At 26.8% G+C, this 26861-nt stretch overlaps 1 protein-coding gene across 1 annotated transcript in view; it reads left to right on the forward strand.

The window, feature by feature from the left end:
* Positions 1 to 10529, forward strand: part of Su(Tpl) (Suppressor of Triplolethal) — a 164503-nt gene extending 153974 nt beyond the window's left edge. The window contains exons 10-11 of the mRNA XM_075382271.1: positions 3695 to 3885; positions 10151 to 10529. Coding sequence (XP_075238386.1) covers positions 3695 to 3853 — 159 coding nt within the window. The 3' untranslated portion in view covers positions 3854 to 3885; positions 10151 to 10529. The remainder of the gene's footprint in view (positions 1 to 3694; positions 3886 to 10150) is intronic.
* The last annotated feature ends 16332 nt before the right edge of the window (positions 10530 to 26861 follow it).

Below are 26861 nucleotides of genomic sequence, written 5' to 3' on the forward strand. Positions count from 1 at the left end.
TGTTGTGAATTGGTTTTTAGTTTTTGTATAATTCACAGTAAAACTGCTATGAAATTATTTACATTGATTTAATGCATATGTTCTTTAAATTCTGATCAAATTTTATTAAACATACTGTTTTTATAGTTGTATAAAATTTCTAACCTATCATTCTATATGTTTTCTTATAGCATTAAGTAATCTTCACTTACATCATTCCTAAGAGCAGATCATGTAAAATAAAGAAATTAATGAATTATTTTAAATTATAATTCTTTTTAAATAAATAAAAATTCCACCATTTTGCAATGTAAATAATATTTCACAAGTTAATTTATTAATAATCAGTTTAATTAATTAAGACTTTATCAAGAATAAGAAAAAACCTTATTTAAATAAATTACTTAATAGTGGTAAAGATAAAATCTAGTTGAAAATCATGTATTCAATTTTCTACAATAGTTTAGTTTTTGTCGACTGTAGTTTTAAAATGTGCCATTTTGTTTACAGTGAAATCCTTAACATTGTCCTAATGAAACATATTTTGATGAAATTAACAATTATCAAAATATAAAAGATTAAAAAAAGTATGTGCCCACAATGTCAATTTATAAACATGTTTGCACCATAATTTTTATAATTTTAGAGTAATTTGTGTATCAAATATTATAATGAGACCTCAATCTAACCATATGATGAAAATTTTTCTTTAAAAGAGATGTTAGAAGTAAAATGAAAGGGAAATTACCTTTTTTCATAAACATTTTCATGAAACAGCACATTTTTAATTATTTGTATAACCATTTCAGGTTTTTTTATATTTAATTTACTAAGCATTTGGCATCATTGGTATTAATAGAATTGTATAAAATAAAGTTCCACTTACCAACAATTTTAAAAGTATATTTCGAAGTACTTTCAGAGCCATTACTGCATCATCATGGATTTCCCAAAAGATGTTAATTGAAATTCAAATGTATAATTGCATTAAAATAAAATTATTACATTCATAATAGTAGGTCATTAACTAAAATTGAATAAAATATTAATTATAATAAATTTAGTAAAATATTTAAAACTTTTAAATTAAAAACAGCATATTATGCAACAAATAATAAAATACATAAATAATGAAGACCCTTCTATTACAATAAATCAAGATAATAATTATAATTTAGAAAAACAAGGACTGTGTAGTCTTAATTGCGAAAATTGTGACAAAATATATTAGAACAACAAATCGTTCATTTACCATTAGAATTAAAGAACATATTAATTGTATTATTAAAATGGTAAACAAAAATCTAGTTTCGCTAAACACATTTTAGAAATGGAAATAATTATAATCCTAATGAATATATTAAAATACAATAATAATTATTATACAACCAGTATTTTAGAAAAATTTCATATATATTTGAATAATAATAAATTGATGAATGAACAGGTTAGATTCAATAATAATATCCTTTATAAACAAATTATATAATAATTATTTGTTAATAGGTTGGTAATATTTCATTTAATATTAACTCTCTTTCATAATAGTCCCAAACATCTTACAAACATAACATTACGGTCTTATTGACATACAATTTAATTTATTTCTTGATGACCGACTATAATGAACGTAACAATTTTAATTTAAATACAATTGTACATTTAAATTTGAATTAACATCTTTTGGGAAATCCCTGATGACGGAGTAACGGCTCCGAAAGTACTCAAATATATACTTTAAAAATTGTTTGTAAGTGGAACTTTATTTTATACATTTTATTATATACAAACCTTCAAACTGTATATACAAGATAGGATAAATCCATTTTTGCAAAATGTTTATTGCCTCAAATTTTTTTATATAGGTGGTCAAAATATCAAAGTTCATTTTCTGATAATCTTCTTTGGCTTTAATTTTTTACTCGTGAAGATATTTTGATGATCTAGAAATATTTGAAACCTGAACATCTTAAAATATTGAATTGTTTCTTTTAATGAATTTTAATTGATTAAAATTAGTTAAATTACAATAAATTATTGTAAAAACTTCAATATTTTTTTTATAGTGGGGGAGAAATATCCATGTTTTTTCCAAGTTAAATAACTATTATTTACTATTATTCGAAAAAGAATGTTTTCCCATCCCATTCCATAGATATTTGATTCAAAATTTGTATTATTGAATCCCCATTAGGAGGATCAGATGTACATACCTAAATTTAAAGTGATGAACTGACGTACAAGGTTATGAGAGTTACCTCTGAGAGTTTAATCCTGCTAATGGGACAGCTTGGTAAGATACAAATAATAATGTACTTGTAATATATGTGAAAATGCCAGTTATGTTTTCTACCAGAAGTTAACATATTTTATAATTTATAAACAATTCAATTTATGTACCAGTCAATTAAATTAAACTTTCAGTAATATAAATTATAGTAACAGTTTGAAATTAATAATTTATAGGCTGAGTTTGTGTTATAAAATTTGATAACTGCTTTTATATTATTAATGGTCTTATAAAAGATACTTTTAATATAAAAAAATAATAAAAATTTACCAAATAATATACTAGAATATAGTAGCATTGAAGCATAAATATGAACAGGTAGAATAATTTGATCAAATTTATTTATAGAAACTACTGTTCCTCAGTTGTTCCTTCACCCGTCATATTATTTTAATAGGAAACTTATTTTACATGTGAGTGCTAGTATCCCCTGTCATGGCTTCACCTGTGCTACATGGTTATTTTCATTTCTTAGTGCAGTCAGAGGATATTTAAGCAGATCAGGGCTTGCTCTGCCCCCTGGGCCCTCCTGTGTTCATTAAACTCCTGCTTGTGAGAATAATAGTTAAAAATTGAAGCCTGTTCAATTTATAAAATTATATCAGTGTATTGTAATTCAGAGCAACAGTTTGGTCAATACAGGACCAAACAATAAATATACTTTACGAAACTTTGAGTTATCTGAAGAATGCGGGTTTCAAAATAGTCTGCCTACATCTTTAAAATATTACTTACCCGTCCTTCATTCAGATAAAATTGTATTTTGCCCAGTTCTTAGCATTACCCAACAAACACCAGTAGGAGGGACCGTACTTTGGTGGTTTTTTTTAATTTGGTTTTTAGTCAGGTAACTGGAGGCAGTTGCAGCCAGTCGCGTTTTAAAAAAATCTAGAAATTTGTTTTTAGATATTCACATAAAGATTGCACACACCAAAAATCAAATTGATATCATTTGTTCCTGAGAAATTTTAAAAAAATAGTAATTTCATTGTTACTACATTTTAACCTTTTAAACTCAGAATTTCAAAAAATCCTTTCTTAGTGTGTACTTATAACAGAAAAAGAACATGTATACAAATTTTCATCAATTTATCTTTACTAGTTTTTGATGGGTGTTGATGGAGAGTCAGTTGCTTTATATGTACAGCTTAATTAAAAAAGTTGTAGTTTATTAAATTAAAAATGTTTCTGAAATGATTAATTTTAATTATTAAGTCTTATTAAAAGTATTCTTTTTTTTTAATAAATACATAGTGATAAATGCTTAAGATATATGAACTGTAACAAGCAGTGGGAATAGTTGAATTGATCTTGTCTAGGATAAGTGAATTTAATTCTACTTTAAATGATACATTTTTTTTCTTTAATAATTGTGCAACCAAAAAGTGTTTTTAAGTATGTGACTAATTATTTTTTATTTTTTAGGCCATTAAGAATCAGATAGTGGAAGAGTATGAAGAACACAAGAAAGACAGTCACCATCATGAGGCCAAAAGAAGGTTCCAGTACCTTCATGAAAAATTATCACATATCAAACGACAAGTAGTAGATTTCGACCAGCGCCACAATGCTGCCAGTTCATAGCCAACCGATCTATGAAATCCCAAGTTTAACAGGTCAATTGAGCATTTTTTAATTTTAGTTTTTCTTCTAAAACGTTAACGAAGTTATTATTTTTTTTTTAATATACAGACCCCAGTTTATTAAATCAGTAATCAGAAAATTATTTTTATAATAGTAAATAGTAAGATGTTAGTTTTTCATCCAAATTATTTATTGAAACTTATTTATTTACCCAAAAATGAAATGAATAGTTTCATCAGTCTAAGTTTATTTTATTCCGTTAAAGTCTGTGAATTTTAATAGGCTGTAAATTTAGCAGCTATATAGTGTGGTTTGTTTGTACTATATAATAACGGGTAATCTAAAATGTGTAGCTATTGTTTTCTTACAAACAATTATGGAATTATGTCTTGCATTGGAAAATTGAACTATTTCTGTATAAATTGCATTCAGAAAGTTGCTGTTCTGTATGTTTTAGAATTATGTAGTGCTTTCTGTTTTTTCGGCATTAGGTTTGTTACCTGTGGGTTCATTGGGCATTGCTCAGTAATAAACCAAGAAGACATCAGTTGTTGAGTTATGATTGAATGTGCTTTGTGTTGTTTCATTTATTGGAATTGTTCTTACATTAGAGGAATGCATTTTTCTCGTTGAATATGTCTTTTGTGAAGGTGACAAGTATACTGATTTGGTGAAGTACAAGTTTTCTGAAAAGTTTCCAAATACTCCTGTTCCTCGCTGCAATGCAATTGGAAATCTTATCGAAAAATTTTGGGCAACGGGCTCTGTGGAAGACACTGATCAAAGTAGAAGACCACCTAAACTAAATGAACAGATGCTGCGGTTGAAAGTCCATCAAAATCAATGCGCAAGTTAGCACAGCAGCAAGATATTGAACTTGTTACTGCACATAAAGCTGTAAGAAAAGAACTGAAATTTTTCCCTTGCATAGAAATTGTGTTCAGGAACTGAAACTTACATATCATGCCAAAATACTAAATTATTGTCAACAGTTTAAATGTTTTATTGACCAAAATTCCATAGGTATCTTTAACAATACATTTTGTACAGATGAAGTCTGGTTTCATCTGGGAGGATATATTAATTCATAAAATACACAACTTTGGTCCATAATTAACCCCCATGAATTAATGAACAATCTTTACACAGAGCAAAAATTGGAGTTTCAGTCAGTCGGTGTGAGTAGAACGTACATTGTCAGTCCAATCTTTTTTTTGAAAATACAGTTAATAGTGGATATTACAGTGTAATATCTATGTCTATAAAATAAAAATACAGAGTAATAATTAAGAAAGTTTTGTCATTACATTTCTATAATTCCTAGTGCATGGCAACTTTACAAATGCACTGTATAGTCAACTAATAGTGATCAGTTTACATCAGTGTCTGTACTGATTTTTCCCAGGGTAACTGAGGAACTTATCTAGATAATGTTGGTTTTTACCTATGTTATTAGCTTATTTTTTACACATAAAATAATTACTTGTTAAATCGGTGATTTGGGCTCTCATTTCAAGTCAAAATAGAACCTCTCTCACTCCACTTTTATTTATTCTGTGTCTAAATGTTCTTAGAAAATTCATTTTTGTCATTTTAGATCATAAAAATTTAACTACAGTTTGATTATTTTTAAAATTTATGTTGCTTACAATTTTAAGATCTTTAAAATTCAAAACAGGTTTAAATTGTACCTACAAAATTTGATTTATTTTCTGATCATATAATATTATATTCTTTTAATTTCAATAATACAGGATCAGGATCTCTTTTACTTTCCCGTTGAAAAGTTTTTAATTTTTTTATTGGATACAGATAACTTACATAATTTGACAATCTTAATCTAAATCCATATTATTCTTATTTAATACAATTATTTAATTCTTATATAATATTTGTGTTAATACAAGAACACAACTGTATCCGGTATACATCAACTTTTTTTCCATTTTTATAGGTGTATAATAAATCATATTTTTGTACTAGTAATAACATTCTTTGCATTCTCATCAATACTTTATCAAGCGGTTTGTTAAAAATAGACTAACAATCGCGATCCCTTTCTGCATATCTTAAAGATGTGAATTAAATTTTTCACATCCTGCTAACATTTCCAACTCTTCTGAGATGCTGTCAGAGCTAAAAACCATAAGCTACTGGTTTATTATTTTTCAAAATTACTGCTCCTATACTCTCTCTAGAATTATCTATACTTAGGGTTAATCCTATTATCAAAATACCCTAAGACAGTTGTTTTACATAATGAGTCTTTTAACATAACATTTATCCATAGTTTTATCCCAGCACCACACTGTATTTTTTATTATTATGTTGCTTAACATTTATGTTAAGCATAGTCATGCATAAACTTAGGATAAATATATTCCTTCCTCAAAAATTATTCCAGCTCTTTTTTACTCAATGGCTTAAGCATTTTACCAATAGCTTCTACCTTTGACCAATTAATTTCTACACGATTCTTCCTAAAAATATGACCTAAATATGCAATACTCTACACAAATTTAATGTGTAACATTCCTGTGCAACCTTTTATTACATTCTTCCTTATTAGAACCCCAAACTATAATATCATTAATATAAGAATCCACTCTGGATAGATCAAAATCTGATGAAATCCCTCTGTTGTTGATCAGATAACATAGCAATGTGCAAAACAATTCCCAAAAGCAGTAGGATATGCACTTAAACATATGTTATTCTCATTTAGTAGGTTATAACAAATAAAAAGATTCCCATAAATCATTCTTAATTTACTTTTTACCATTATAAATATTTCCCTTCTATCACTGAATTAACCAAACTTTATATGTCAGAAGTTTATTGACATTTTAAAAGCTTCTATTCTCTTACTTTCTCTTTTTCCCTATTTCCATGTTCTGCTACCATCAAGTCTATTTTTTAAATTTAATTACCTTAATAACGAAGTTCTACCACTTCTGAAGTTTTACCTCTTTATTAATTTCTCATTATAATCACTTAGTTTTGTTTTATTATTATTATTGTTTTGAAATTAGTTCTGTTGTAGCAGAAAGCTATGCCATTCAGTATTTCTTTTATCTTACTTTTAGCTTTTGCCAAAAGAACATTGTCATCAGTGAACAATAATATTGTCTTTTCTACTCACACAATTACTAAACTCTGAAATTTTCCCTTCAATTTCCATATTGCTTTTGAGTACAAGTTGAAAAGTTACATGGTCAAATTACACCCTTGTTTCACTCCTTTCTGAATTAAATATTGTCCTTTTTATTTTATATCTGCCACATGATTCTTGTTTAAGTAACAATAACTTCTTTCCTTAATATATAATTTGAATTTTCTTATTTTTTTTTTGTCTTCAGTCATTTGACTGGTTTGATGCAGCTCTCCAAGATTCCCTTTCTAGTGCAACTAGTGAAATTCCCTTTCAATTTTCTTATAATTTTAGGCATTTACTGCATTCTATAGTGCATTTAAAAAATAATTATTCACTTGTTATGGACTAGTAAAACAATTTGTAACATCGACTTAAACTTGTAGTGGTTGTTGGAAATGGTCCTCATGAATAACCACACATATCTCCTTGTTCTCAAAGTCTGTCTAAGGGTCATGTAGAATATTCTTGGGAAATTACGAATAGCAGTTTGAAGTTCCAGAAGGCTGTGGGGGTTTCCTCATTAAATATTATTTTCTGCATGATCCCAATGGACTTAAATCTAAAGGACAAGGTGAACACAAGCGCTTAGAAATGATTCAGTCTTTGAGAAACTCTTACAGTAACTTTATGACTGCCTGGTTATATGTGTGGCCTTACAATTTTGTTGAATCCAAATATTATTAATTTTGTCCTTGGTTAGCTCTCCCATGAACTGGTGAATGATTTCACAATAAGGAGCTGAATCTATTGTTTCTGTGAAGAATGTTGGACCAACTATTCTTCTCCTGGGTGTTGCAATCTACATCATCAAATTGTCTTGCCTTGTAGAGGGCTTTCCTGTACTGCATGTAGGTTATTAGCAGAACATAAACGTGAGTTTTCTATGTGCACATAACCTGATAAATGGAACTATGCTTCATTGGTACAAAAAATTTAGTCCAAAATATTGTCATAATTGTCTGCTAAAACTGTTTAAACCTTTGGCAGTATTGAATTCAATTTCCACAGTTTGTCACGAATAACTTTTGAACTCCTTTATGAACTGACCTTAAGAACTGCCTTACGTGCAATTTCAACACTAATGTTTTTCTGTTGGACCAACCTTTGCGTAGACTTGTTGGGACTATGTGGGACAGCAGCTGTCTTCATAGAGTACTGACAGTCTTGCTCTTTCACTCTCATAGTCCTTTACCAATCCCATTTACCAAATTTTTTGATTTTTTTTCTTACACTATGTCGATTAAGAACCAGTGTACCTGGAAATATAATGTGAAAAGCGGTCTTTCACTGTCTGTGTGTAATCATCATGCTCATGGAAGATACATACAATAAGAAATATTCAGTGTCTAACACCATTCTAACTACACACAGAAAGATTTTGTCAATCATTCAAAGGAAACAAACACAACGAACATCAAAACACCAGATACATCTCATCTCAAGGTGACCAACTTGACTGACTCATGGAACCGAACTGCACTGTGTGCAGGATTACCAGCCTTTGCAGAAAACATTACTTGCAGTGTACAGAATACAGTCCCTCTGCATATGATTGTGTTTACATAGGAGAATATTTAACTTTTTGAATATGCTGTACATAATCAAATGATTTCTCCATATCTACAAATGTCGTCATGTACATGGCTTATTCTTGGAATTTATTCTGTGGAATTCTCCGGTACTTTGAGCACTGCATACCCTTTTAACATATCCAGGAAGTTGTTCCCTGTAATTGTTTTTTTTTTTTTTTCAGCAAAAAAGAAGGGGCCAATAACTCTTGTCGATACCAATAGCATTATAGTATAGACTATAGTATAGCTTGCGTGTACTACAAACAGACAATGCTCTTGCACTGGCTTTTGAACACATAAATTTGGAGTGTTTCTCTTCCATTTAATGTACACTTCTCTCTACAATGTTTTGTTTCGAAGCTATAATCATTTAAAACCCCACTGTTATTTTTTCACTGTCATGCAGATATTCAGTAATGGTATCTGGAGGTTCAGTACCTCATATACAAACATTATGCTGAAGTACTTATCCAGAAACGTGAAACGTACTTCATCACTGGAAATAACTTGTTTAAATCATCACTCTGGTCTAATCTATCCAGAATGTCTACAGAAAAATGAAATAGTTTCACTTTGTTCGGTCTGTAAAGTTGTAACACCTCAATTTTGTTCACAGTGAAATGTAACTGTCTTTTAACACATTGTGAACAGTTGTTTTAGGAACACTTAACTTCCATACAGATTTCTTTGTGCTACGTAAGAAACTTGTTTGTACTGCTTCAATCATTTCATCTGTCACTGATGGCCATCCTGGACATGTTTACTTTAGTAGGCTACCTACCTGTTCTGTGAGTTGTTTATCCTTTCACCGAATGTTATTTTCATATGGGGGAATCATCATTGTACACACAACAGTATTCACACTTAACACTTGTAACTGACCAAAAAACATAGCTAGCCACAATACACATTGAACCTTCCTTTACACCACAAACATGATGACTAATGCGCATATGCTGCTTGCATGTACTGGAAACACAATGCTCTTGAGCTAGCTTTTGCACATGCAAACTTTGTATGTTTCTCCTCCATTTAATGTATAGTTCATATTTCCACAATGCTTTGTTCCAAAGCTATAACCACTTAAAACCCCACTATTATTTTACGGACACATAGTATGTATATATAAATTTAAAAAATATAATTATGCTTCAACATTAAGTTCTAAGCTGACCTTCATAGCAGAATGGTAGCATTTCTGTCTTCATCCTGAAATTTCTGGGTTTGAATCTTGCTTGGACATGCATTTATCAACTAAATTAAAAAATTTATTTTAAAACACACTAGCTACAAAATTTTTGTCATAATAAGTAAATTTAATAAGATTTAAATACCTGTAGTTAAGTTAAATTAATAAATAAAATCACAGTGACCTAGTCTATTTTGGATAATAGTGATTATCAATTTTCAAAGAGAAGTTTACTATGAAAAGGTTGCTATACGCAGAGCTGAAACTACATGTTATTGCAAACATTTGTGTTGTGCAACACTGTAGAATTTTTGGAGCGGTCTTCAGTTTGTAGATGTTATCAAGTAATCAGGCATAAATTTTTATTTGTAATTCTTTTTCAGGTTCGAGGTTCCAAGGAGACTGCTCTTACATCCTAAGATAAATAAATAACATTATTAGGCAGAGCCAAGGCATAGCATGTACACCCTCCACCAGCCAACCCTAAGGAAATAGTAATTTAATGATTTGATTTGTATGACAAGTTTGAGAAAATGTGTGCCATAATTTGGCTGATGTTGAATGGAAGATACTTTGTTTAACAATTAAAATTTATATATTTATTATATATTATTAGTAATTATGAATAATTATAAAGGTTATTGTAGTAATTTTTTTTAATAATTATAATTAATAAGTTAAAATAAATATAACTTATTAATTTAAGTAATATGCTAAATGTATGAAATTGTTATAATAATAAAAATTATATGTATATTTTTTTTTTATCTCTTGTGAGGGTTAGTAATTAATTTGCATTATTTATCATACTTAGTGGAAAAGTGATATTTTTTCAGTAAAATGTTATTCAGGTTCACTTATCTTAATTATTTTAACTGTTTTTATGTTCCACTTTTTGTTTACTAAAAACAAGAATCTCTTTTTGAATTATTTTTTATTATTATTATTAGGCAATCCGATAAAATATTAACTTGTCTAAAAAATTAGGTATTATTTTGAACTGAAGTCTATTCGACTGATTTACTAATAATTTTTGTGTTTTATTTATTACTGTTGTTCTGTTAAGGTTTTTCCCATGCGCGTTACAGACTTGAGCTTGTGTAATAAAAAGCTTATATGATAATATTTTTTTTGATGTCGCTAGTTTGTTCCATTATTGGCAATTTTCTGGCACTTAAGCCAAAAAACTGTAAGAGTGACAAATTTTGATGAAGAATACCATAATAATTAAGAAAGTAGTGTTAATATGCAGCACTTTAAATATGATTAATTTCTTTGAAAAATTAATAATTGTTTATCGTTACTAAACAATTTAAAATAGTTGAAAATGATATGTTGAATTTTACATGCGATTAGTGCTTGTAAATTGGTTTATTGTACACTTTAAACACTGTTCTTTCATACTTAGCATGTATATGCCTATTTTATGTTTATTAAAATAAAGAACATTTTCAGATCTTCATAAAAAGAATATTATTATATGTCTTACATGTTTTTTTTTTTTTAACAATCTGCACAGGTAATTGCGGAAAGGTGGCTTGTGGGGAAAAATATGAGTTCATTAAATGAACAATAATTTATATTTTATTATTTACTTATTTTTATAATTGTTAAACAAATTGAAATAAAATTAAATCAGTTTCAACTTTAAAGTAATTTTACAGAATAATGGTATTTTCTTATGTTTACAAATGCCTGCTTTACTACCACAGAGGACATAATCATTTGCCAGTTTTAGCACTCATGTTATGCTCTACAGAACGTTGCCTACTTACTATTGCCGCCTTGAATACTACTATTTAGAATGAAAAGCATTATTCCTAGCAAATAAGGCACTCTTCCCTCTCTGAAACCATTATAACAGACCTAAATTAAAGCCAGCATATGATATCTTTTTGTATAATGTGGTGCTCTTCACTGGTTAATTATTAAAACTTTATATCTTAAGAATATTTGTGATATTCGAACATTTTGAAATTTACCGGATAAAAAGTTGGATCAGTTATAATTAATTATTTACCCACAATTTTTAATTAAACCAAACTATTGTAACAGATCAATTCTACCGTGCAATAGTTATATCAAATTTATAGTGCTAACATATAATGTTCAAGGAGAATATGCAGCAACTCTCTTTAAATTACCCTATAAATAACTATATTGAAATTTTGAACATTTAAAATGTTTAATTACCCTTTAAAAATTAACACAAAATTAAAAATTTTTAACATAATGTATTTTTAACCAAAATTCCCTTAAATGAAGAAATTATATGAATTACACTTTAAAAAGTATATAATGTTTTTGTTTTGCATGTTTGTGCGTGCTTCTACAATTATTTTGCAATTTGATGGATAGATTCACATAGTTAAACTACAGAATTTTTCTTCTAGCAGAATTTCATTTAAAATCTGTCAGTATTATTGAATTAATATTAATAATTTTTTCTTAAAATACATGAAACTATGTTTAAAGTACGTGATTAACAATATAGGTATGTTGTAGAAAACAGTTACATAATTAAACTTTCATCTTTATAAAACCTACAATTTTGATAATTCAATTCTATTGTATGTTTTAATATGTAATTTTTTAATATAAGATTTTAGAAAATTGTCAAATTAAAATGCTTGTTGGGTTTTTTATATGGAGGTTTGTATTGATTTAGATCTTTTATTTTTTTGTCATATTTCCATTTACAAAATTGTTTTAGCAAGTAAGTCTTCTCTGACTATCTTTTCTGCTTTAAAGTTCCATTCTGAATTAGGATCTTTTGCTAAAAACTTGGAATGATTAATTAAGATGTGAAAAACTGTAGGCACCGTTTGTTAATGAAAATCTTTTTCAGCACATTGTTTTACCTTTCTCCTTGTAATTTTATGCTGGCTCTTAACAAGCCCTCATTTCTTAAAAATGAGAACCATTTGCATTTCTGTGTGTGAAGCTAGAAGAAATTAATGATAAAATTCAGTTTTTCTGCTTGTTGAACTTTGTTTAAATTTCCTTATTCACTTTAGAAAAATGTTTTCATTAAGCACAAGTAATAATGACAAATACAGAATTTAACACTCTTAATTGACTTCAATGAAAAGAATATCTAATTTTCATTTAAATTTATGAATCGTTGTAAAATTTACCATATAGAATATTTTTATTGATAATTTATTATTAAAATTGATATCTTTTGTTTTGTTCATTTTCCAAAAAATTCAGTGAACAATCAAAATTTGATTTATTGTTTTAAAAGGTACCATTTGATCTGATAAATTTCTCAAATGCTCTTCTCAATTTATTGCTATTAGCATTCCTGTTACAATGTTGCTAAGGCATGTTATTTTGAATTTTTGAGGAGTTTTCTAGATTTACGTTCATTGATCAATTTGCTTAAACTGGATCCAAGTAAAATTACAAATAATTTTTTTTGGTGAAGAACTTTGGCTCCCTTTTTAAAACATGAAATTCCATGGTTTGTGATTCCTTGATCAAAAATCCCTCCAATTCATCTTTATAAGAAAAGATCTTTCAACGGGTAATTGTTCACCAGTTTAAAAAGATAATTGCTTGCTCATATGTAAATGTTGAAGCCTAAAGGGAAATAGTAAATATGTTTTTTTATTAACTAATAATTGTGTTTATATTCTCTATATCAAAAATTAATACATTTAATGAAATTATTTTAATGGGCTAGATCCTTATCAGTTAAATAAATGTACAAGTTTGAACAATATTTTTAGCTTTTCTTGCCTGTACAAGCCTGCTGTACAGTTAAAGGAAATCATTTTCTCTTATTTTTAGCTATCTAGCTTTAATGAATTTTTGTTTTATAATTTTTACTTCCGAGGTTAGATACTGAAACTCTATTATTGTGCGAGATAACTGCTGGACAGTTAATTAAATGCCAATTATTATGAAACAGATTTTCAGATTTATACTCCTTGTCACACTTATTAAATGTAGTATTTCTTACAGATTCAGTGATCATAATATTACATTGATTGAAGTGTAATAGATATTGTTTGTAGTATGAGTTAACTCACGGTTATTTCTGACAATCAGTTCGAAATGAAGATATGACTTAACGTATTTAGTGTTAAGAGATTTGAATTAATTTATTTTATTTAATGAAAACTTGAGTTTTGTTGAATGTGCAAATAATATGTATAATCTTATATATTTATACATATTATTTTAAATACATTTTTTCTTTTTTTAATAAGATTTAATATAAAAATTTTGTAAAAAGATATGCTACCATGAAAATGGATAATACTGTTGTGCACATGTTTTGTTATATTCTACTTAATGTATATTGATTATTTTATATTCAGGTAAAATGTAATTTTATGTAAATTTATCTCTCAGCAAGTTGTGATGCTGTAAGATGTAGATTTATTTTAGAAGTTACTTATATGCTTTTTGACATCTTATTGTTTTTATTTAACCAGATTTCATTTAAGTAGTGAACACTTTCATAAATCATTTTCAGAATTATTCAATAGTTTATTAAGGATGATTGTTTTTATAACAAAAAAATATATATATTACTCTTCAGCTTGTTTAATGTTCTTTATAGCAGAATTTACTTGACTTTCTTTCTTTACTTAAATTTGTTATTGATTAACAAATTCTGTGCAAATGATTTTCAAACTAGGTAGTATGGACAATGAAGTTTTGGAATGAATATTTAGGATTCTATTTGTAATTGGTAATGATAAACTGAAGTAACCTCTGAATTTAATGACAAAGTAGTAGCAAAGTATATAAAATTATTTAATGAGTAAATAATGCAAAAAATTTTAAAAATTTTGTTTGAAGGGGACATTTTTTTTATTTGTTCCAACAGATACTTGCATAATCGCATGAAATAATAATAATAAAAAAATTATGGTATCATTAGCCAACATTTTTTTGAAAAGTTTGTATAACTGTTTTAAATTTCAGGTTTTTTTGGAAATAGAACCTCCTTGAAAAATACTGCTCTCATAAGTTATGTTCTGCATAATATTACATATTTATTTCAGTATAATTTTAGTCATTTGTTGGATGGCAGAAATGCTTCCACACTTTCTTATAGGAAACTAAATTATAGTTTGTTTTGCTAAAATCAAAATCACTTGCTAAAAAATAAAAGAAAACAATAATGTGATTGGAAAAAAATTAATGCTATTAAAATTTGAAACTGACTAAATTTTTCAATTTTTATTTGCTCATAAGCTCCTTTTGGATTTATTAAATACATTTAAACATTTTAGATTTAGAAACTGTATTTTCAGGTTATAAACAAGAACACAATGTAATAAAAGAATAATTACGTTACACTGTTATTTAATGAAGTAGAAATAACATATGTTGAACAGTTTATTTAAATATTTTTAAATAAACTTATGTCTTTTTATATAGAATAAAGAAAATGAAGGCAACAGTTGACTACGTAGATTTTACAGATGATATACTGCATTGCATAACAAATTCAGAGAAGTGAATTACCCAAAATGAATACTTTCTCAAATTAACTCTTGTGAACTAGCTGATTCTAAACACATTTTAAAAATAACTTTCTGATGTCTGATTATTGAAAAATAGAAGTTTGACGAGGGTAATTGTAGAAAACCCAAATGATCAAGTGAGATTGACTCTACTACCAGAAGTACCAGTTCTATTGAAATATTTAAAATGTATGTACTTGAATAATGAAGAAATAAACTTCATTTAATCATGAATTTAACAGTTGCATGATTACTGATTTATTTTAAAGCTCTCCAATCCAAGTATTTACTTTCTTTTCGTTGAAATTTCTTTAAAATGGTAAATATTTTTTACAATATATTGTAATTTTTAATATTAAAATCCACTATATAACATAAATTTCCTACCTGTTGGTAATCTATATTTGAAAAATTAGTGCTAATAAAATCCATTATTACACACACACACACACACACACACACATATATATATATATATATATATATGAGGTGGTGTAAAAGTCAATTTACAGTAATTCTGAGATACAAGATGTTTTATTAAAAACTCTATAATTAAATTTACAATAAAAGGATCACTATATTTTTTATCAAAATTGCTCCTTAATAAGTACCTCCTGTTAGACTTATGTAATTAAACAGATATTTTAGGAGTTCGTTTTAGTTGAGTTGTTTTACATCACTTTTTCCTCTAAGGTGTAATTGATTCAGAATGATATGGAAAACAATGTTTATAATATTTTATTATTTATTTATCACAAAATATTGAAATACGGTTATAAATAAAGTTATCAAGTGTTCACTCATCCATGTCATTCTTATTGTAAGTCAGAGGTCCAGCGTCAGTAATGGTTTCATCAGAAGATGACAGAAGATTTATGGTAGTAGTTGTGATTTACAGGTGGAAGGTAAGGTGCTGGCAGGTCAAACATATCTTGTTTTCCCGTTGTTGTTGTTGCTGGTCTAGGTCTGTTGATCAATATTTTTTAACAACCTCCATCTTCCTCTCTTTTTACTCGGCAGAATGTTGATAGCTGAAGAAAGTAAGATCTTTGTTTAAACTTTATTTATAAAACGCAGTAAAAGGTTCATCTTTTCTCATCAAATTCACACTATTCTCAACCATGAATCTGGTTGATTGTTTACATTTATCATTCTTTTTGTAATAGATTGAAGGAGATTGGTCAAACACTTAAAATCTACTCTTTCAATTTTTGTTAAGTGAAATTGTTTCTTCCTCCTTTTTTTACTGTAGCTGAGTACCAGTCATTTGTTACATAAACTGGTTTGTTTCTACAAAAGTTTCTATTGAACCAGAGTCTGTAATATTAAGTAAATACGAGTGACTATTTACCATATAAACTTGTAATCAGAAGTCTGAATGTGGTTGTTATCGCTAAGAACTAGTTTAACATAGAGCATAATTTCAATTTCTGTTTTGCTCAATATATGTATCACTGTAAGCTACAATATGCTTAGTTTGAGATGTATTGGTCTCAATTTGTTTTATTACACAAAAAACAATTTCTTACAAGCCCCTTGAATGAGTGGTCTCATTCCATCCATAAGTAAATCCTAAATCACTTGAAAGCTCATGGCATTCTATATTGTAAGTATATTTATTTCATTTGTAATAAACTAGTGATGTGTTAAGTTTGGGAAAATCAAGAGCCATTTTTAGATTGAAAGTTATTGAGAAAAATGATAAAAGCCTCATAGATCAAGGTGGTTTTTGTAATTTTATATGCATCGTAGATATGTTCTTGAACAGACTTCATCCAGTCATCAGAGGTTATATTAGATGGAATACTACCCTCAGTTGTCAGTTCTAAGTTGCTCTCCACTTTAAATTTTTTTAATAGCCTAACTCTTATGGCTATCTGATATTTGGAATGTCTCAAGAAAGCACTTTTTACAAATTTTGATAGTTTTTTGTTGAGTATGAATAAAAATTTGGTTAATCGTGACTTGATTTTTGGGATGCTTTGATGTGGTTCACTGTTTCACTAGACCAAAAAAAATGTGTTTTGTGCAGTAAATGAGCATAACTTCCAAAAAGAATTAAAAGCTTGCTTTTGTGCCTATTCACAAACATGCTTATCTCTTGAAAACATTTTTTTTTTTACTTAAACAGTTATTGTTAACAAATCTCTTACATAAAACAGTTTTACCCCTTTTAGTCGTGTGCTCACAACATGAGGTTCTAAGACATTTGTTTTTTTAATATTTGTGTGTTTTTGTCTGTTCTAGATAACTTTGGTTTTCTGTTTTCATTTCCTGCAACATGGTCATTACTTTCATGACCCTGGGCCACTTAATCCTAGAGTTCACTTTTTGAAAACTAAAAATAAAAACAGTAAAATAATTTATTTACCACAAAGTTATTTACTAACATCAGATAAGTGAATTATTTTTGGCAATCATCAAAACTAATTAAAATTTACATTTCGAATTTGAATGATATCAAAGAAATAATAACATTGTTATAAAGAAAATTAGTTTTTCACATGTACTATATTTAGCACAAAATTTACGCAGTTGTGTGAATTTTATTTCTCAATAATGAGAACTGAAAATCAATCTGCATTTTGAATTTGAATGATATCAAACCAATAATAAGGTTGTTGTAAAGAAAATTAGGTGTACTATAGATAGCTTCAAATTTTAACTTAAAAAATTAACTTAGGCATAGTAATTTAGGTTAGTAAATATAGCAGCAGGTCATTCATTAATATAGACTACTTTGAAGTTGAAGGGAAAACGTTATGTACCAAGTACTATTAATAATTATTTTGAAGTTAGGTTTACTTTAAACAATAAATACAGAAAATAAATCAAATTACATCCCTTTCTGCATGCTCTGAACCAGATTGCTTCCTGTCATTAAATCCTGAATGAGTTAAAACACTAGGCTCACTCACATTGTCACTCAAAACACTTAATACATCATCTTCATCCATGATTAGTGGTGGTTAAAGTAGTGTAAATCAGATTTACACCACTGTTCCCACTAACAAAACAAGGATTCTTGTTGCTAGTCAAGTAACTACTGCCACCTATATGGTTAACAAGAGAGATGTGACTTGCACCACCTTTCTACCTCATAGATTTGAACATGGAGAATGCAAATGTTACTTTAACTCAGTATTTTTTTAAAAATGACTCGCCACTTCTTATATATATATAATTTTTTTTAATATACAAATAATTCATCAACATATTGACCACTGTGTAATAAAATTTAATATTATATTAAATTATAATTGAATATTATTATTTTGGTGATTTATATTTCATATAATATTTTATTCATACATATATATTATTTTTTCAATTATTATATACCAGTGTGTTAAACAAGTTACTTTTAATAAATTACACTCGCCTATCTGGATAGGTGAATATTCTTAAACAATTTATTTGAACTGTAACTGGTGGAATTAAATAATTGTTTTTAAAATTGATATATACATAATGTATAATATCAAGACAGTTATATATACACAATTATTTAGAAGGTGTGATTAATTTTGTTGACCTCTGGTGGCTGAATTTAGACATTTCTCATATGCTAAAAAGTTCCCGCCATTTTCCCATGTGCAAGTTTTAACCTCTATGGTTAAGTAATCTTAGTAAAGTGATAGTTGGATGGGTTTTTTCTTTTGTTGCTTAATTGTAATTTATTCTGACACTACAAAAAAAAATGTAATCTCATTTTAACCCCCTCTTCAAACAAAAGGCAGTGATATAGATTGTAATCTAACCAATAGAATGTCAGTAATTACTTGATTAGAAATAATTAATTAGAAAGGTTTTTGGTTACCGTGTGAATTGTCACAGATTGAACTCTTGAATCGTATCTGTCTACACTAACCTCTATGTCTATGACAGTCATGAAAAAGGCTTGTTGGATCAATATCAGCAAAGTGCCAGAGCACCTATGAAAGTAGTTCTGTTGCCTTGATATAATATTTATAGTTTTTTATGAGCTATCCGTTATGAGTATAATAAAAAAAGACCACAAAATTTTAGAAACATAGGTATTACTTGATCAATATAGTGTTGTCTACTGTAAATCTTAATGTGTCCTCGGCTATACATAGAAGCTTTTTATGAATAATAATCAAATATATGCATTATAGATTGTATGTATTATTCTTGAAGCATATGGATTTAAAACAGAAATTTTATCGTATCCTAGAATATAAAATATGATTACACGACAGTCATCAGACAGTATTTAAATCTGTCATTATAAATTACATTGTTGACATAATCTTAACCTTGACCCATGTATTTTTAAAAACAAAAGCTCGGCTGTCATCTTCAGGAAAATTTATTACAAAGTGGAAAATTTGTGAAAGTTTATATTGTATTACTGTAATTTGGCAAGGTAAAGAGGTAAATTATTATCTAAAATTCAGTCCTTATTTTCATGAAAATTATTGTCAGTTTTTGAGCAGACTTTGGTGAAATTGGTTTAGTTATTAAAAATAAATTCATTAGTCTTGCTATCTGAAGATGCATTATCAGTATAATTACATCTTTTTAGCTCCTTGAGTTTCAGCTAGCGAGTTCAGTCAACTTTCAGTTTTCATTGTCTTCATAGCCCTTGGGATTAATCTTGTATAACTATAATAAAATATGAAATCTTTTAATTATTTTTATATAATATATTTTAGTTTTTTTTTTTAATGTATAATAAAATTGTTATGAAACCTTTTTTTTTCATAAGCATAAGTGTATATTAGAACATCCTGTGTGTTAAATTTAAGTCTGTATGTACATCAGTATAAATTGTGTGAATTATGCATCGTGACATTGAATATGAATGTTATAAAAATGGCAGCATATCTTTGATAAACTGAACTTAATATGAGTCTTTGTTAACAATAATACTGGACTTTTTATTTTTGTTTGTAATTAATATTTGTAGCTGTTTCATATTTATAAATGTGATTTTTCATAATGTTGTTTTGTTTTCATGTGTTTTTAATTATCAGGAAGAAGTGAGTTCAGTTCTTTTTTTACATTTTGGAGTGTGATTAAAAAATAACATTTTTAGTTTTAGAACCTTTTTTTTACAAAGCTTGTGCACTCCCTTAATGATATTATGTTTGAGTGATATAAACACATTAAACACTATTCATCTACTGATTTGTAGTTAAAAGTTTATTTTTTTTTTTAAGATATATTAAATTATTCATTGCTTATTGCAGATGTATAAATTATATGCTTGATTGTTGTAAATTATAATAATAAATTTAAATGATTCTTTTTTTGGTTTATATACATGTTCATTTAGATTTCTAGATAAGTATGATGTTTGTATTTTATGTTTAAGCAAACTGTATACATGTATGCATGCACACATACATATATGTTTATTTTAATTTTCTAGATATAATTCACATCTGACTTTTAGAATACCATGACATTTAATTTCTTTTATTCTGCATGTTTTTCAATATTTTAGAACCACCTGCTACTTATAAAATAAAGTCTTATGGTACACTAACTCAAATTTTCTAAATTTATTATGAATACATACTACAGATTAGTGAAAATACCAGTTGATATTTTTTTCATAAAGACTAAAATGTCTACTGTAAGTAGAATGACATTTTTTTATCAGCTGTCTTGTATTTTGAGTTCTATATTTTATTTGCGTCAAAGATTTTTTTATTTACCTGGAAGAAATAAAAACTGCAATTTGATAAAAAATCAAAAAAGATAAATAAAATAGAATTTTATCACAGTAGCTGTAGTTCCTGCGAGTGGAGTTTTAATTTGAAGGCAGCTTATATTTCAGTTTGACTTCATGCTGTACACAAAGAGATAAATTCCATTTTGTCATTTTTATTAACAATTGCTTTTTTACTTTATTTTTTTGTTAATTGGAAAGTTGATTGTAACATTTATATTTTTAATTAATTTTGGTTCTGACCTTAATGGTGTGTAGCTGGTGTAATGAAACTGCAGTATAAAGTAAAATTTTATACTTTTAGGACATGAGCGCTTAGATCGAGTATCAGTAAATCTTGGGACTAACACTTCAACTTTTCTTTTTTTATAAATTAAATATATAGAAATATTTGAACCACACATTTTGTTTTTTAATTTAAATTAGTGTTTAGCCAATTCATATTGGTCCAGATATCTCATACCCTCATTTACAGTGCAATAATTGTTACTTAATAAGACTGTTTGATAATTAAAGTAGAGAAGGATGGTTTGGAACGATTTTCTGTTGTGCTTTGTAAATTTTATCAAATTATTTCTGCTTGCGATAAATAAGAATTTTATTCAATTAGAATTGCATTATCGTACACATCCAGGCTTTAGTAAAATAATTCCCTTTTTAATATTTTATTAGAAGATTAATTTTATTGAGTTTTACTTGTGTACAAAGAAAGCAAAGTATTAATTACAAAAGTGGTATTTTACATTTCACTTCATGAAATTTGCATTTATATAATAATATTGCTTTTGGTTTTGCAAAACAGCCAACTCTTGCATTGAGTTGGCTGTTTTGGCATTGAATATAAATAAATACATCAGTTATTTATTTAAGGGGCATATATCGGTTTGTTTTTCTGTTTGCAACATTCACAGATTCTTATACTTTTACCTGTGCTGATTGTAAATAACATATATTTTTATTCTGATGATTGATATGTGATTAAATATATCTGTTATATAAATAAACAAATAATATGTTTATAAATTGTTTGTGTATATAACAGATATATATAAATGTGTGTATGAAAATATTGGAACTCAGGCAAGTTGTTAATGAATTCACTCACACATAGTTACTTGTGTATATAGCATTCTGTTTTATTCCCATATGCCGTATGTATTAAAATATATGTGTGCCTAAATTATGAAAGCCATATTTCTTGGCAGAAATTCAGACTTTGTTTTAAATGGTTAATATAATTTTAATATTATTTGTATGGGAATTTGTTTTTTAGTTTGAATTTCTGCTATGTTATATGTTTTTTTTTTTTTTTTTTTTTTTTTTATTAAATAGTTCAACTGGTAAATTATGACTGAAAATTAATTTCCAAGAAATAAGTTAAAATGTATATTGAGAATTGTGTAGATAAGTTTATGTAATATATAAAACAGTAAAAATAAAAATGTATAGGTTTGGAATTGATAAATACAGATATCTGTTTTATTAATAAGCTTAGATTTTAAAAATAATTTGTAAAAATAATCATAATATTATATGATAGTTTTGATGATCATTAAACCATTATGATATTTCATTATATATAATTTATATTTACAATTTCATTAGGCATAATTAATTCATAATTTGTAAACTATTTTTTTAATATTACTGTTGTTTTTATGACATGACCCCTCCTTTATTTCTCTAAAGTACTCTTAATGGATTTATTAAATTAGCCTTTGTGATGTATTCTTTTGTAACAAGATGTTCTGCTTTAAATTAGTGGTTACTAAATTTTTTAAAACTAGATTTAAATGTATTTTTATTTTGCTTCTCCTGTTATTTATTGCTGATTTTTTAATTATATTTGAGTAACTTCAATATACCAACATTTTTAGTTTTTATTAATATTGACCAAAATCCTGTTAGTTAGGATTTCCAAAGTTACACTATACAGAGAAGGAAAAAACAGTTATAAACAAGAATATAGTTACCATTTATATAACTTTTTATCCATTGCGATTAAATTCGCTCTTGTCATTTATTCCTTGTTACCTCGTATGATTAGATACATCACACAAATGTTTTAATATAATTATTATGTTTGTACATGTATTTGCATTGTACTGACATGATTTGAAGTTCTCAAAAACACTAATGCTGCATTTAATATAAAAATCACACAAAACTTCACTTTGTTACTTAATTTATTTAGCAATTTCATTTAAAGTGATGTATTGAATTACTTTGGTGGGACTCTTGTCAGGAAATAAATTACTAATATCATTAATGTATATTTGGAAAACATTAGTGAATCTTGATGTCTATTTTCATCCAAGCTATTGGAGAGATTATTACAGAGTATCATCTGAATGATATTTTACTTCTGATGAGACCTTTATCCTACAAACAGCAGTTAAAATTGTCTGAAAGCTCTACTGTTGCTTTAAAAATTTCGAAGACGGCGCTTAAGTCACTAAAGGAAATTGCACCTGTCGAATATGATTTAATCTTTACATCAGCTGGACATACCCTATAGCAATTTGCTTTACTTTATCTTAAACAGTTTTAGGTATCACTGATTTAGATAAATGTGTTTTTATTAGTGTAGGCATTTATTTTGAGAAATTTAACATTTTTAATCAAATTTGAAGTTAGTACACTGTGCTGGTACTAGATGATTAAAAAGAAAAGAAAAATTTATTATATATTAAAATATTTCTTGTATACATAAATGATGTACTGTTTTATCTTAAAATATTTTTTATCACTTCTTTTTTAATTTATCATTAAATATTTTTATTCATTAGATGAATGTTTTGATTTAATATAATACTGGAAGTTATCCTAACATTAAAGAGATCATTAATTTCTTTATTTTATAATATATTGAATTATATGCCTTGTTTTACCTAACAAAAAAATTGGCAACAGTTTTTTAATGTAAAATGAATAGCATTCATGATAATACAAAATCTCAACTCTGTGTGTATGCGCGCGCGCGCGCGCGCGCGCATGTTGTGCACGCATGCTTATAAATTTATGCGATTCTACGTTGACATATTCTTCATCAGTAATCAGTTTTTTTTTATATCATTAGGAAATGATAAATTTTCATTTTTGCATTCATATATACAAAAAAAAGATTTACTGATCTAGTGTTCATTTCAAACAGCAGTTTAATATCGTTATGTTTTTTGTTTTTTCAATTTAATTGATAATTATTGATTAATTTTGTGATTAACAATAAAATTTCCCTTTCAGGTTGTTAAGTTTTATAACTTTTTTTAACCTTATTATTTAATTTTTTAATTACTTCTTTGATTAATTATTGTTATTAAATATTATTGTTAACATGTTATTGTTGAATGTTCAAATTTTTTAAATTTTATATTTTTTCTGTTATTTTTCTTGTAGTCAGTTATCACATATGTTTATTATTTATCTGTATGAAAGATTTTGTTAATGACAAATGCAAACTAAGCGTATTAAAGTATTTTATTGTGGCAAATGTTTTTATCAATTTCAGTATTGCATTGTTATTTGAATAAAATATAGAATTATGTCTGCTTGGCATCAGAAAATGTTAGTGATTACACAAAAATATAAAAAAAAAACTTTAAATATCTTTTGTTTTTAATCGTGTATTTTTTGGTAAGATTCTTTTAATGTCTTGAATAGATAATAATCGACTACATATTCTCAAATTGAATTATATTAGTACTGACTTGTCAGTTATTTATTTATAGTTAATTATTATTGAGTAATGAATTCAATCTGAAATATAATTTCTGTTAAACATACTAAAGAATGTATGTCTGTAGTGCACAGTATTTTTTTAAGAAGAAAACAGCAATGTAGAATCTGGGCGTAAATCTATATGCATTATGCTTAATGTGTGTTTATACATCACTGATATAATGAATTATGTTTCTAAATCTTAATTACTACATGTGTCTAGGTAAAATATTACAGCAAATTTATTGGCTTTAATGTATATAAAAGCAGAGTCCATGATCAGGAGAAATTTTACATCCTGTTTTTGCTGGTTATTTTTAAGTTTTTTAACAAACTGATATATACATATATCAGTTTGTTTTGTATCCACAGTAAAAATTTCATTTATATTTCCATGTTCTTTTGTATAACTGCAACTTTAAGGTTTTTTCTGAATTCCACCATATTTTCCTTTAAAAAATAAAGTAATGGTAACAATAAAGAAGGAAATGTTTAGTATTTGTTTGGTATTTATTTTTTCAAGAGTTGAAAAATAATTTGAATTGAATTTTACATGTTAAATAGGTTTGCAATATATATACTCATGTTTACCTATATAATTTTTTTCCAGGCATTAGTTTGCAGCCATTTGTTTTTAGGGATGTTTCAAGTTTATTATTAATTTTACAATATACTCTCTTATTAATAAATATATTTAAATACTCACTAATTGTTGTCTTTCATTTTTCTTTTTTTTTGATGACTGGTTTTGTAGTAGCCCGTGCGCTATTTCATTAAACCAAAAAAAAAAAGAAGAAAAATCCATTGAAGTGATTATTGAGCATTTAAATTTTTTATATATATATATATATATATATATATAGACACACACATGCATATCTCTCTTGTTTCTATAGATAAAAATATAATTTTTTATTAAAACAAAAATATGTACAATAAATAATGTATATTGTTTTCTTCTTAACCTGTCACTATGGTGGTCAATGGTTACAACACATTTTTTTTTATATAAAAGTGTACATCTTTTATTGTTAGATCTATGCAACATAAATAATAAAAGATAAAGTACCCTCATTTTTGTATTTTTGGTCAGCTAGTGATCATACTTGTTACAAGAAAAATAATTTTTGTTCATTGAATTTGTAACAAAAAAATTAAATTTGTGTTTGAAGTAAGAAGATAATTTTATAGTAAAAATATTTACTGTTAGAAAGTTTAATTAACAGACCCATTCTAACAAAAACTTGTAATATAGCTGAACTTTGGAACTGTCCGTGTATTCTCTTTAACTTATGTAATTTATAACAGATCAACAAAAATTTCTGATAGTTTTTTTTCAAAAACTGCTGCACTAATACCTACGTCTTAAGTATATAATTAATTTTTAGTAGTTCCAGTGCCAGAATTTTTTATTTATTAAGAAGGATTTTTATACTTCCTGAAAATTACTATCGTTGTTAGACAGGGTTTTAAAAGCTAACTCTCTCCTATATTCCATCACCTTAGGAAAGCTGTTGTATTGATTGCATATCTTACTCCTTAATATACTGTTATATGCTACAGATTTACTTAATTAGAAGTTGGTTTTCACTGTAGAAAGCTACCTATCTTTACCCAAATATTTGCAACTTAAATTTGTTTGTGCCAATTTAACAACTCTCTTCATGTGTCTTTTATAACATGATTTGAACTTTTTTAAGTCTGTTTAAAAATTCTTTCTCTGTCCCTGCTGTATGAAAAGTGTACATTATTCACAGTCATTATTGTAATTATTAATATCTTGTAAATAATTGATAGTGTTACCTTCATGTTTAATTTTATTTATTGCCTTTAATATATATAAAAATGATGAGTATTTAAATATAAAATACTATTATTATTTTTTTTTTTTTCAGTTTAATTTTATCTTACTCAAAATTTGTACTTTTTTGTATCATTTTACTTTTGATTATTTTAAATAATATTATATAATTAATATTCCTTTTGATTTATTTAATTTGTAAATATAATTTTAAAGAAATAAAAGCTCAATATTTGTTTTTAAGCACAGTGTACAGTGTACAGTTTTATTTGTGATTTGACTGTATTATAGATAGATTAAGGACGGTTATGTAACGAATTAATTATTCGATTTAAGATAGACTGTTTCAGTTAGTCAGTTGAGTGTTTAATAACTGTAGCAGTGTATAA

Source organism: Lycorma delicatula, chromosome 1 (assembly GCF_047948215.1).
Source record: "Lycorma delicatula isolate Av1 chromosome 1, ASM4794821v1, whole genome shotgun sequence".
Lineage (NCBI taxonomy): Eukaryota > Metazoa > Arthropoda > Insecta > Hemiptera > Fulgoridae > Lycorma > Lycorma delicatula.